Source organism: Dermacentor albipictus, unplaced genomic scaffold (genome assembly GCF_038994185.2).
Source record: "Dermacentor albipictus isolate Rhodes 1998 colony unplaced genomic scaffold, USDA_Dalb.pri_finalv2 scaffold_13, whole genome shotgun sequence".
Classification (NCBI taxonomy): domain Eukaryota; kingdom Metazoa; phylum Arthropoda; class Arachnida; order Ixodida; family Ixodidae; genus Dermacentor; species Dermacentor albipictus.
The window spans coordinates 7,758,413-7,772,218 of NW_027225567.1; the positions used below are offsets into that span (position 1 = coordinate 7,758,413).

At 45.1% G+C, this 13,806-nt stretch overlaps 1 protein-coding gene and 1 long non-coding RNA gene across 13 annotated transcripts in view; one reads left to right on the top strand and one right to left on the bottom strand.

The window, feature by feature from the left end:
- The first annotated feature begins 5,240 nt into the window (after positions 1 to 5,240).
- The window catches only part of LOC135915878 (THAP domain-containing protein 3-like), a 34,686-nt gene continuing 26,120 nt past the window's right edge, over positions 5,241 to 13,806 (top strand). For 7 of the 12 annotated variants that reach the window (XM_065449068.1, XM_070528632.1, XM_065449069.1 and 4 more), the window contains exons 1-4: positions 9,887 to 10,617; positions 11,103 to 11,325; positions 11,405 to 11,547; positions 13,087 to 13,316. In XM_065449068.1, the coding sequence (XP_065305140.1) occupies positions 10,273 to 10,617; positions 11,103 to 11,325; positions 11,405 to 11,523 (687 nt within the window). In that variant the 5' untranslated portion in view covers positions 9,887 to 10,272 and the 3' untranslated portion in view covers positions 11,524 to 11,547; positions 13,087 to 13,316. Of the gene's footprint in view, positions 9,784 to 9,883; positions 10,618 to 11,102; positions 11,326 to 11,404; positions 11,548 to 13,086; positions 13,317 to 13,806 lie in introns of those variants that run through there. The other 5 variants (XM_065449070.1, XM_065449076.1, XM_065449077.2 and 2 more) reach the window with 4 other exon arrangements.
- LOC135915880 (uncharacterized) overlaps positions 11,556 to 13,806 on the bottom strand; it is a 46,985-nt gene continuing 44,734 nt past the window's right edge. The window contains exon 4 of the long non-coding RNA XR_010568774.1: positions 11,556 to 13,151. This is a non-coding gene — a long non-coding RNA (uncharacterized lncRNA). The remainder of the gene's footprint in view (positions 13,152 to 13,806) is intronic.

Sequence of the window (13,806 nt, forward strand, 5' to 3'; positions counted from 1 at the left end):
AGTGTGCGAATAAAAGCGAAGTGCAGTGACGGTAGCTACGAGATGGTGCCAGAGTAGCACGCAATGTCTGGGAGGGTTGTTGGCGATGGCTTCTGTGAACCACGCCCACGCATCACCCATGCGCTGGCTCACGCGATCTCCAGATTGGCAAGGCAGTGGCGCCACACTTCGCTCCGTTTGCAACATGCCACACGAGCCAGTGAAATGACAACACATGTAGAGCTGCACTAAAATTTCGTATTAGGGAGTATCGTAATTGTCTGTGATTTTTTTCTGTCAATTGCGTATGCTCTGCAGTAATAAACATTGCAGAAACATCGCCGGTCGCTTATGCTCTTATGCCTCTCAATATAGGTATTGTATCAAAGCAGATTCCTTGCTTTGTACACGTTTGTTTCCAGAGCTGTCTCTGCACATTTTACACTTTATGAAGAGGGGATACTAGGAAACAGCTTATAAGTTATATCATTGCTCCACGCATTGCAATTATTCATTTTGTGCTAGGTGTCGTGCTGTAATGTAAGCTACGCAAATGTTCCTTATGCAATCTTTTGCACATGTGGCGACACAGCAAAACACCTTCTCTGCCACTGCCCAACTGTTGCATATCTGTACACGTGTACATGTGTGATAGTGTTTCCCTTTCTGTCATGCGGGCCATATTGCGATCACACCACCCTTGCTCACTATGTGTATATAATCGTTGGCCGCCATAACCAGAAGCTTTGTTTACATGCATGCGACAGCAGAGCTTTGCTTCACCTGTACACTTTCCCTCCATTTACCTCGCAGCCACCTTAATAAACAGCAAGTATGAACGCTCTCATAAATGTTCACTTGCGGCACAGCATCTGCTCGGCATCTACTTGCTGGAATGAAAGCAGTTTAGGAAATAATCTAAAGCTCTATTTTACTGACTGCAGCATTTATCATGGGTGCGAAGAGGGTGTTGCGACAGAAAGCCTGTGGTGCAAATTCAAGGAAATGTACTAGGATGCTGATCAAAAGTTTTATAGGTGTATAGTGCAAAACCACATTTACATACAGGAATGACATGACACTGGTCATAACTTAAAGCAACGGTTCATGGGGCCCACATATATGGGCACATAAACGTGATTCTCAATGCAAGTTTGACTTGATGTGATAGTCACTTTTCAGATAGAAGTGACATGATGACATACTGGTAATCAATGCCTGTTATTTCTTTGTTCCCACAATGATCAGTTGTATAATACTTGTTCTCAGATACAATAACGCATCTCTGAATCATAGATATCACATCCCATCTGCCCTATGCAACTTTGCCTCATGAAATAGGAAACTCGTTGATATAATCAGTTACGGATTATGCCAAAGTGTTATGCTGTTTCTTGCAGCTTTGTCTTTCATGAGTATTTGTGTAATGTGAAAAATAGTAGCCTGATGTTCTAAATGTTACGTATACTATATGACAATACTATTCTTTTTCCCTGATCAGAGGAGGCTTTTGTGTCAATATATAAATTGGAAGCTTTTTAACAACGAATATGTGACAAGTACTTGCATGTGAACAAGCGTATGCAGCCTTCCAAAGACAAGCACGGTAACGAATGTATCTTTTAGCCGTATTGGCACAAAACTTTCCCATAGGCTTTTTTTTGCCTAAAGCCAACCACCCATCTTATAGCAGATTTATCTTTTATGAGACAAGTCTGTGCTGTTTTCGTTGCAACAAGTTCTTTTACATGTGTCTGCAAAACATTGGCCCTTCATTATGTTTGTTTTTTCTACAACTTTCATGTTTTTTTGGAAACAATTTATTTTGCATTTTTGGAAGCTCTTCATACAGCAGCCATTATTTCTTGGAAAGCTTCTTTGCAACGAGGCTCTAAAGTTGTTGATACACCATTCAAGTATTTTTTTTATATAACATTAGTAGCCTTGCATTTAAAACTTATCCTTTGTCCCCAATAGTTAGCTCTAGTTCGCACTAGTTGGTTAAGATGTAGTAACTAAATATATGGAAATAAATATTGCTACTACAAGTACTCACGTCGTCGTGTCACTATTCAATATTAGACATTTACTATTTTTGTTCAATTTCTGTTTGAAAAAAATTAACATTCGCCCACCTCACAATGCTCGAAGATGCGCCCAAGCCATATTTGTGATGTAAAAAGGAGGTGAGGCGTGCAGACAGGACACAAGAGTAGAGAAGTGGACTTCTCTACTCTTGTTTCCTGTCTGCACGCCTCACTTCTTTTTTGCATAATGAATCCTTACCGACTAGCTCAGCTTTGTCGTTCTAAGCCATATTTTTGCTTTCTGAAGTCTTACTTTGCTTTAATAATAGTGGCAAAAAGCAGCTTTTCAGAGAGAACTTGATTTTGTTGTTCTGTGTTTTCTGTTCTTCTGCCATAAGTATAGTGAACTGATAACTATATCGCATACACACAGCCTCTCAATGGAACAGACATTTATTTGATACACATGAATTTGCACCCTGTTCATCTAGATTTCCAAATTATGCTGACTGTGGCCAGCCTCTAGTACGTACAGAAGCACGTCTATGATGTGGTCTGAGGGTACATGTGCAGTGCTACTGTGAAGCTAGTTATAGTTTTCACAGCAATGCACCAAGTAAGGTTGTTGCTTAATTGTTATAAAGAAAGACAGCATCAGCTAGGCTGTAAGGGCGACAAAAATGATTTGTGCAATTCACCAAACATAGAAAGAGATATTAATACGACTATAATGCCATGTGCTAGTTAGTATATCAAGTGAATAAGAGAGTGATGTAAGGGCTGTTTGGTTAATCTGGTTTATTTGTCGGGTTAAAACACAGGCTGTGAAGGTAACTTCAACATGTCGAGGTTGTCAACATGTCTAATTATTTACGAAATTGGTGAGGTGGCAGTGAGACTCCTTGGGAAAGCAATACCTCAGTTGTACTAATGGTATGGCTTGATTATATAATTTCATCATTGCTTGTTTAGAAATATGACGGTGGGTTAGAACCTATGAAATGGCACAACAGCAAGGCTGAACATCCATCCCAGCTTCTCAGAGGCTTAAAGAATGATAAACAGTTATGCTTTAGAGCATATTTTGGTAAAAAATATATGCCATCTTCATTTCAGTGGAATGGAAAGAGGTGATTGAGCACAGCCATGCTATTGTAGCATGCATGAAGGAATACAGGAGAGCCTGGGGGCTAGTATATGTTAATAGAGTGAACAAGTAGCTGTGACTGGCAAGATTATTTTACTCCACAGAGGATGCTGCAGTAAGGTTCATGCAACTGTAAGCAATACGAGAATGAGTGAAAGATTACTTGTAATATATAGATTTGTATGGCAGATGAGAATGTGCACCCAATTTGCCACTACGCATTTTTTCTATTTTATGTTCAGCACAGAGTGAGTCACTATGGCTTCTTAACTGGAGATTTCTGCGTTCCATTTCACAGTGTTTATGGGGCTGCCTGCATTCATTTGACTACTTATGAAGTGATTGGATAATAGAACATGCCCACATTACAGATTTACATAGAACATAATATGAATTCATCATAAAGCTCCACCCAAAAAACTGTCTGTCGGTTATGAAAGCAAAACATGGCAACAAACATTCCCTTACTTTCTTGTGCTGCTGCACACATGCTGCTAATTAACTAATGTCTACAATGCAGACATTCTGTTCTTTCATTAGTTGTAGGTGCAAGTTGCTCTGACACAATCAACATGCATTCATTGCCTACAAGCTACTGCATATTATTATTGGTGTTACAGCAGGCATGGCAAATGTTCTCCCCTACTTGTGTCTTGTGCACCATATGAGCCAGCATTTCATTTCATTGTCATGTACCTGTTTAAGCTGTTACTGATTCAGAAAGGCAAATATAAAACGACTTACTACGTCAACCATTTCGCATGCAAGATCACTGCACTCATTGCAAAGCTTATTAGAGAGGTTTAGGTCAGGGGGATGCAATCGTTGAGGCTCGAAGTACTAGGGGGCCTCAATGCTTGCGTCCCCTTAATCTAGATCTCTATATTCGCTTGATAATCTTGCTTTGCTTTGAGGTGAAGTACACATACTGTGCACCTGTTTGTTAGCCTACGCACTTCTCTTTCTTTTTAATGTGGCTGTGCATTAGCTAGCTAGGTTGTCACTACATGAATGAGATTAGGGCCATGCACAACGCTATCAAATAACATTACTTTGCTATAGCTCACCGACTGTGCAAGCTTCTTTTTTATCTAGGGAAAAAAATAAAAAGAGAATGCATGCAAAAATGATGTTGACAGCAGCAAACGGTCTCAAGGCAATCATCCTTGATTGTCGCCATTGCTGAGAGAGCAAGCATGCTTGTATTCACTTTGACCACAGGCTGTACATTGTTTAAATGCTGATAGAGGTATGGATAAATAGTGAATGGGCAGCAGGTTGGCCACTCAGGCCTTTATGCATGGGCATTGCTGCCTTGTGTGCCCTGTAAACCTCTGTCATCTCTTAAGGCATGAATGACATAACACTACTTCTATTGGCAGGGACATTTTTAGCACCAACAAGAAATGTAAACATTAGGTGAATTCACGCCTATATGGGGTGTCTTTTCAGCAATATTAATTAATATTTGTTTTCATGCAAGCATTCTTCTGTTGAAAACATATCTGACAAGCATCTCTGGCTGAAGAAGCAAACTGTGATCTGTACATATCACTTTTATGTATGTCATAATTGTAATCAATTGCTCAAGACGTACTGATGGCTAGTTGTTTAGTCATGACTTAACATGGCAGTGCAATTTGAAATAATGACGTAACATAGAATGAACAAATGCTAGCTCTGTGCGCTCCTGTACGTTCATTCGGTGTTACATCATTGTTCAGAAGGGCGATGCCATATTACATCATGTAAGCAATTGTAGGCTCACTATTAACTTGACAGCTACTAAAGAGACCTCAGCAGCAAAGTGAAACTAAATCAACAAGCCACTGTTGATGATTCACATGCGTGCTCGGTGACGAAGTGGCTTGTCAATCAACACAGCTGTATTCCGTGATAATAGAACCATCTGTATAGGAGTATGTTAATAGATAATGCTGCGGCGCTTCAGCGTGCTACGCTGTTGCTGTGACAGATCCCTTGCTCATTGGCTTAGATACACCTGTGTGTTCGTGTATGCGCGTTCTTCCAAGCTGTTACGTACAGGGTCTGGCCCCATCCGTGAAAGGAATGCACATTGGTTGGTGGCAGAAAACAGACCGAGTTTATTTTCTACAAGAGATGCAGATGAGAGCCGCATGTGTTTGACGGGGCAAACTCTCGGTCCCTGTCTAGTGGCCGAGACGCTGGGGGTGATGGAGAATCCTTGGAACTCGACTCGGGGCGGGGTCGCTTCCTGTTTCGTCTGCACTGGTGCCTTGTCCAGCCGAGGAGTGGTGGTGCATCGCTTGTACACATTTTCCTCCCTTCTCAGATGGAGTCGCCGTGGTGATCCTGAGGGTGTCGTTCCCACTGCAGGCATGGCTCTGCAGTTGTGTTTGGTACGGTCTCAGGGGCAGTGCCAATCTCTGGTTTGGTCACCGATGATTGCGAAGGCTTCAGCATTCCTGAGAGAGTGGCCTCTGATGACGTGGAGTTATCTGCTTTTATCCCAAGCATAAATGGGTGCGGGACACTGCTTGCGGTTAGTGTACAGCCCTTATCCTGTGTCACCAAATCTTCTGTTGGGTATCTCAAAACACCGGGCTTGATGTGGTCGCATTGTCGTCGCACTAACCTGTTGGGGCCTTTAATGAGCCACGATCTGTGGCCTAGCTTCTCCAAAACCGTTCCCTCTGTCCAGATCGGATTCCCTCCAAAGTTTCGAAAGAAAACTGCTTGTCCGACAGCGAGTACTCTCGACTTTGTATCCCTGTTGCAGTTGGTATGGATTTTGTTCGCTTTTGCTTGCTTTTGCTTTTGCCCAAACCCAAGTGCATCTGGCATTTCACCCTTTGATGTGCAGATGGTGGTGTGTTGCTCTAGAAAAAGTGGGCCAGCCTACACACGAATGTTCCGTCCTTGTTTTTGGCTAATGCTCATTTTGTTTCGAAAGCCATCCTTTCTGCTTGGCCATTTGTTGTAGGATGGTACGGTGTGCTTGTTACATGGGTCACCCCATTCTTCTTTAGGAAGCTCTCAACTTCTACTGAAACGAAGGATGGCCCGTTATCAGTCACAAGCTTTTTTGGGAGCCCAAAAGCTGCAAAAAGGTTCCAGAGTTCCTCAATCAATGTGGCAGACTGTGTAATTATGCATGGAGCACACTTCCAACAATTTACTGTATGTGTCCACAACAATTAGCCAGCATTCTGCCTTCTATGGGACCAACGAAGTCTGCATGAGCTGTGTCCCAAGGCGTTCTGGTGCGTTCCTATTTGGGCACTGGTGCACTGGCTGGTGCCCTTTGGTGTTGACAACAAGTTGCACAGTTTCTAGTGAGCCGTTCGATATCTGCGTCAAATGCATGCCTAACAAAAGTACCTTCGTGCACATGCCTTCATGACCACAATTATATGGTGGTTTGCAGGTGCGAGTTGAAGAAGGTAGTTTCTCGCCTTTGTTTTGGAGTTACCATCCAGGAGCCTCTAACAAGGCACCCTTCCTGCGCTGAAAGCTCAGTCTCCAGTTTCCGGCACGATGAAAACTGCTCTTTTGGCAGTTTATGAACTTCACCGTTTGAAACAGCCTCCAGCACTTGGGACAGGACTCATTCGAGTCATTCGTGCTTGTTGATGCGGTGAAAGCTCGAAGCTGAGCATGGTAGCCAACATGAGCACGTCTCTTGGGGGATAAGGTTCAACTTGTGCCGGTAGTGGAAGTCAGCTTAGAGTGTCCGCATTTTGGTGCAGTAGGCCAGGCCTGTACAGCAACTTGTAATCGTACTTTGCTAGTTTAAGGCACCATCGCGTAATCCTTGGTGAAAAGACCCGGGGTGCTTGCTTTGTTTCACTCACGATTCCAATCAATGCCTGGCGATCTGTTATGGTCACATGCCGGCCAGCTATGTACTTATGAAAATGACTGATGCTGTAGATTACTGCTGCACTTTCTTTGTTGAGCTGGAAGTAGCTCTTTTTGGCACTTCCCAGTGTTCATGAACTGAATGCAATGGGCGCCTCTCGGCAAATAGCATCTTCCCGAGCGAGGACGGCATCAAAGCCGTACGGCGATGCGTCCACAGACAAAAGAAGGGGCTTCGTCCCGTCGTAGTGAGTGAGTACTGTAGATGCACGAATCATCTCCTTAAGTGCCTCGAAATTGACTTGATGCTTGCTCTTCCATTTCCAGGGCGTGTTTTTCTCTAGGAGCCTATACAATTCCACCACGATCATTGCTCTGTTCTCCAAAATGCAGTCGTCAAATGCAGTCGTCGTAATTTCTAGTGCTGGCTCTCCAACGTGGTTGATCCCCTTCACCTGAATTTGAAGTGCCAAAAACCAATCTCTTCCTAGGAGGTTGCACCCAGTGCCCTTCATAACCAACAATGGCAGCAGATAGTCCTTTGATCTCAACATCACATGAACTTGTGCGGAGCCCAGGATGTGTAATTGTTTACCTGACCATGAGCACAAATCGAGCGGCTCGCATAAAAGCCACGGAGTGTTTTTCTTCCGCCTTCTGTAGTCCGTGTCCTCGCTTATCAGGGAGCATGCCGTACCTGTGTCCACCTCAAACTGGACTGGCTTTCCCTCCACTATCAAGTCCACAAGGAACTTACCTCAGGCCGACCTCTCGGCATTTCATGTCATTAAACTTCTTTCTCTCTCTCTTGGGGCAGTGTGTACTATCTGTGTGCAGCTTGCAGCAGGATTTGCTGACAGGTGGTGGTTTGACACTGTGTGCCCGTAGCTGCTAGTTGTCGGAGCGTGGTTCCGTGTTTTTCTTTTTCTTTGAGATGCAGGCATGCTCGACATGACCTTCCTTGGAGCAGAAACGGCACTCGGCTGTCTTGAATTTGCATGTTTCAGGGTCGTGCAAGCCGTACGTCGCATCGATAACAATGTCGCGCTGATGTATGCTTGCCCCCTGGCTTGATTTGCGACGTCCTGTTAATTTCCCCCGAGTTTGCCACTCCTTTGATATCTCGCTGATGCCTTGACGCACTTTCCGCTGACAAGGTAAGTCCACAGTGCATTGAAATGTCAGGCTTTTTCTGCGAACAGTCTCGGCGAAAGATTTTCGTCCCAGACGCCGAGGACGAACCTGTCGCAGCATCACATCTTGGGACGGCATAGTTGGATTCGCCGCAGAAGCGGTCGTTTGGGTGTCAGGTGACGTCGTCGATACTGTAGCCGAAGGCAGCGCTCCGAAGTTGCAGTCGGCTGTCAAGGTTCCAAGGGCCGCAGCGTAGCTGCTGATCGACTCGTCTGGCCGTTGGTCGGGTCTTTGAAACACGTACCGGCTCTAACGCGCGGATGTCCTGGTGTCGAAGTGCCGCCTAAGAAGTGTCACTAAATCATTTAAGTTGACTTCTGCCGGATATCTTTGGCGCTATCAGCGCGCACACGGTGTTCGAAAGTGTCGGCTCCACAAAGCGTGAGAAGTGCCCGCTTCTTCGCTGACGTCGCTCGCCACGAAGTAAAAGTCGAGGCGCTGGACCCACGATTCCCATGATTTGCCCGAGAAAGGCTCGACAGCGCCGTGCATTCGTCCTGTAGCCATGGCCTTAACTTCGAAAACTTATAGATCCGCTTCGCAACTCCTGCCTCATCGCCAGTGTTACGTACGGGGTCTGGCCCCATCCGTGAAAGGAGTGCGCATCGGTTGGTGGCAGAAAACAGACTGCGTTTATTTTCTTCAAAAGACGCAGGCGAGAGCTGCATTTGTTCGAGAGGGCAAACTCTCGGTCCCTGTCCAGTAGCCGAGACGCTGAGGGCGACGGAGGATTCTCAGAACTCCACTCGGGATGGGGTCGCTTCCCGTTTCTCCGCGCTGGTGCTTCGTCCAGCCGAGGAGCGATGGTGCGTCGCTTGTCCACAGCACAAGCTTTCGCTAGCACAGCTATAAAAAGTGCGCCAGCGCGCCGTACACAACCGAGCACATAGTGACGTATGTTGTCGCAACATTACGCGGTAGCAGTAAACAAATAACAAAAAGGCGGCACAGGTAAGACGACTGCACAGTGTTCCAAAGGTGGGTCACCACGTCAATGCCACACATGCAGCAATGAATGTGACAGTGCAGGAGTCGCGTTCTCACCATGATGCGGAAACTTCAACTTACATCGACAAAAATATGCTAGTGTCGTCTGCTGTTGGCGATAGTTGCCGACTTTGAACAGTGTTGCTCTGCGCACTGCCGAATGTTTGCCAGCTTTCAACAGACGTCGCGTCCCCAAAACGAAGTGCGGATGCAGGCGCATTCGAACCGCTCGAGCTAAATAATATAAAAATAACTAATACTACAGCAAACGCAATAACAATATCTTGGCACGATGCGAAATATTGCTGGTCGCCAGCACTCGAGGCTGCCAACTCGCTGATGCATGTTGCCAGTTGCTGGTTACCTATTTCGACAACCAGAGGGCGCATGCGAACCGCAACGCATCATGCGGTTTCAGCGTAAATGCAATTTTGTGACCGATCGCGACGACCGCCCGTTTTTCACGATCCGCATGCATGCGGTGCGGCGTGCGGCGATGGGCGGTTTGAGCGTAAATCGGCCCTAAGCCCCATGAACCGGCCATTGAACCGGCGATGGACCGCCATGTTTTGAACGTATGGGCTCCTATGGAAGCTTCGCTACCAGGTACATTTACCTTGTCACATCGACCACAGCTCGAATGCGCAACCGGTTTTTTGCTCCAAGTACGTCGCGGTAGCGCCAGCAGCTAAGCAACAAATGTCATCAAGCACTGGCCCACCGCAGGGTCCGCAACTTAAAGCTTCTAAGCATTCGCAAAAAAACAGAAAGCGGGCCACATCATGCATACGGTACGCGCGAACGAAACGCGAGCCATGCCGTCTGAGTTCGAGAGTAGTTATTTCATAAAAGCAAAAACAAACAACAATGTGACCACATTCGGTAAAGCAAACTTGTTCTCCACTTTCGCCTTCTCTCAGCCAACGCATGCGCAGCGACCACACAGCCCTCGGGGGCGATGTTTAGGTTGTGCTTGCCACGACCTACTGGTTTCAGTTCAGTAGGTCGTGGTGCTTGCTGACATCAGCCTGTATCAGCGCCTACCAAGGCTACAGTGTAACGACACACAACACCTATACAAACACTTATATAACGATGGGTGGAAGTTGGTGTTGCGTTGAGGGCTGCACGAACAGGTCAACGAAAACTAACGGTGTCTGTTACCATAGGTTTCCTTCCGACAACGCTCTTCGCAAGAAGTGGCTTTGTGCTGTGCGGCGCGTCGTCTGGTCCCCGGATAAGAACGCTTGTGTGTGCTCTGACCACTTCACTCCGGACTGCTATAAAGACAGCGTGTACTTGATGGAAGCCTTTGGGCTCGCAAAAGCGAACTACGGCAGGCGCCTGAAGGAAGACGCTGTGCCAACGCTGTTCGTGTACACGAAGCCCAGCCACCCACCATTACCGCGATGGAGAGCGGCCAAGCTACGACGAGCTCAGGTAAGTTATGCCAGCACCTGTTTAAGGCAAAGAAAATGTTAATAGTTGAGTGAGGCTGCCAAGCGTCCAAAGAACAGCGCCCCTTCTGCCGATTGGTTTATTTAGACGCATAGAAATAGAAGTGGCATTATTCGGCCTGACTTGCTGTTGTCGGCGCCATGGCCTGTCGTGGTTAATGTTTTGAGAATTTCTTACAGTAGCTGCGCGTGTAGTTTCTAAATGAGCGCCGCTTGAAGAATATGAGCCCATACAAGAAAATCTAGCTCAACTGTGAAATGTTTTAGATGATATAGCACCACTGGAACATCTAAAGCATTGGGAACAAGCTTGTTAAGTTTTCTTTTTACGTACATCACTTGCTTTTCCCCACAGTGGGCAATTTATTAAAGCTAGTGCACCTCTCAGCTGCGAAAGTCGAATACATTGTTGCCTGTGTGCCATTTACATGTACTACAGTGTACTTTTAAATTTTGGTTTGTGAACAGCTTGCCCAGGAGGCTCTCAGTGATACCAAGCAGATTGATGGTTCTGTGGAGTGTAGTCAGTGTGGTCCTAGCAGCCAGGCCACAACCAGTTTGAGGGGCAGTCAACAAACAGCTTCCTGTGCGAGTACCACTGCAGAGCGCAACTGTGACTTTGCTGTGAAGACACATTACGTTGGTCACAGAACAAGGGCTGCACAAACCTGTCTCAAGAATCCTTCTGTTGGTGAGAAATTGTTATAGTTGATGTGACTGGAAGAACTGGATGCTTGTGAAGAACATCACATATATTTTATGTGTCACAGGTATTCAGGCCAGTCCTGTGTTTGTAAAGGACAGCAGCATCCAAACGAATGCCGCTGTGCTCAGAGGAACCACATCAGGGGCCAAGGCACTCGTGTCCTGCACCAAAACCAGATGTTGATGTCCCAGATCTTGGTGCAAACAGGTATGAAATGTCAGCAATGTACAGATTGAGAATGAAAAATGCTTTTGAATAGTAGTTACAAACGCAGTTTACGTAAGTTTTAATTCTGCCATCAGGTGAGGCTTCTATAGTGACAGCTGCTGTGGGTCTGATGAACCAGACAAACCCGTAGCAGTGGCTTAGCGGCTATGGAGTTGTGCTGCTGAGCTTGAGATCACAGGTTAAATTCCCTGCTCCAGTGGTCGTGTTTTGATGGGGGCAAGATGCAAAAATGCCCATGTCTTGAGCTGGCATATAGAAACCGTGATGCTGAGTAAACTTACAATATACTTCTTTTAAAGCATGTCTTACAAGCATAAAAGTGGATAGAGGTGCTCTTGTTTCCCTCTTAGGCAGCTTGTGAAGCTCTAAATGCTTCACTTGCAACTTGCCTACTTATAATAGCATATAAAATTATTTCCAGCAGTCAGTTTTTGAAAATGAGGTATGCACTCAGTGATTTTTTTTGTCTGCAGGCCCCCTGCACCAGAAATACCTGCACATGACTGAGCAGCAGATAAAAAATACACCATTTTTCACTTTTGCATCATTGAGGTTCTGACAAAGTGCCAAAGTGACTTTGTGGAGGGTTGGAGAGCACATTTGAGATATCCAGTGGAACAAATCCATTTGCACAAATCGACTGAATGTCGTTCAGTGGATTCTAATTTGGGTACACTCCATGTTGAGCTAGCATATGTTTAATATGGATGCTTCAGTGCATTGACATGCGGCTTTGCTAAAACGCAGTTTGAAGCTAGTGTTCGTGAACATTGTAATTTTAGTGTGTAAATAAACTGTAGGGTTTAATGTCCTGAAGCTGGCATAATAGGCTATGGGCGACACCATAGTGGTGGGCTCTGGTCAACTGCCTGCAATTCTTTATGAAGGGTTGTGAAAGTCTACACCACCATTCACTTCTTGTGAATAGGGCGAGTCAGAAAGGCTAGCTGTTTGGCCTAAAAAAAGCAGGGTGGGCACCACCATGGGCAACATTATGTAATTGCCATTTCATTCTGTAGCTGACGTGCACCTGAAGCATGGTACATCAGCGCTTTTGGATTTCATTTCCGTTGGAATGTGGCCTGGTGTCCAGGAACTGAATCGGTGACCTTGAGCTCAGCAGCGCAACTCCATAGCCACTAAGCCTCCAAAGCTGGTAGTGTTAAATTCACACTACAGATGCCAATGTACAGTTATTGACTTTTCTGTGACTGAACTAGTTTAACAAAAAATTTAAGTGAGGTGAGACAGCTTATTATTGCCAATAAATGGACTTGTTTTATGCAGTATTAGTTATTGGAGGTGTGAAATGCAGCAACAATGCTGGTAAGGATGTCTTGTGATGCTTTGTTCAGCCACAACGTGCTGCACATGCTCTTGTGTTACATGGGTGTTATTGTCAAAGAATTGAAAAAAGCTGCATGTTATCAATCATGCCACTGCCAACACTTTACACCAGCAGCTAAGTAGAATATTGTTGGTTACTTACAATAATAGATGTGTCCTGTCTGGTTAAAGTCTGCTCTACCAGGTGGCACCGGCAACTCGTCTGCTCACTTTTATGGCTTCGGCAACTTGGTGTTCTGCAAAGAGTGATATGTTTGCAGACAAGCTAAACTTTGTTGTCAAGGATGTGGACCACCATCTCCCTGGCAGCTGAAGGCAAGTGTCATTCTCCAGACTTCTGCACATTCATGTTAATGGACACTACCCTCAACGTTCAAGTCCTGCATGTGGTACTTGTCAAGGTGGGACTTCATTTTATTAAAATAGTTATGCATTTTTGTTTTCGTCTATTTTTTACATATTAGGATGAGCTAGCAATGTTCTGCACTTTTATGTAAATCAATGTTAGTCTGCCATTTTCTGTTTCACGCCACTGTCGCATTAAAATTTTTCTATCTGCAGCTCGGAAAACAGTGAAGTAAAGTATAAGAAAGTACTACTTAAAGTTTATGCTTGTGTAGTGCCTTTGTAATGTAATGCCTTCTAGAAAAATTGATGCGCAAGGAACTCGGTACAGCCCAACTTCAAAGTTGAAATATCTTAACACATTGCCAATGAAAGAAAGATAGGCACTACAGTTCTCATGCAGGATGACTGCAACCTGGAAAAGTTGGGGTAATTCTGAGCACCTGGAAAAGCCATGGAATTGTTGGTTGATTTTTTTTAATGAGTAATGTCAATAAGAATTACTGATAGAATTGCCCAAGTTACAAGTTTATCAGGTCACTTACC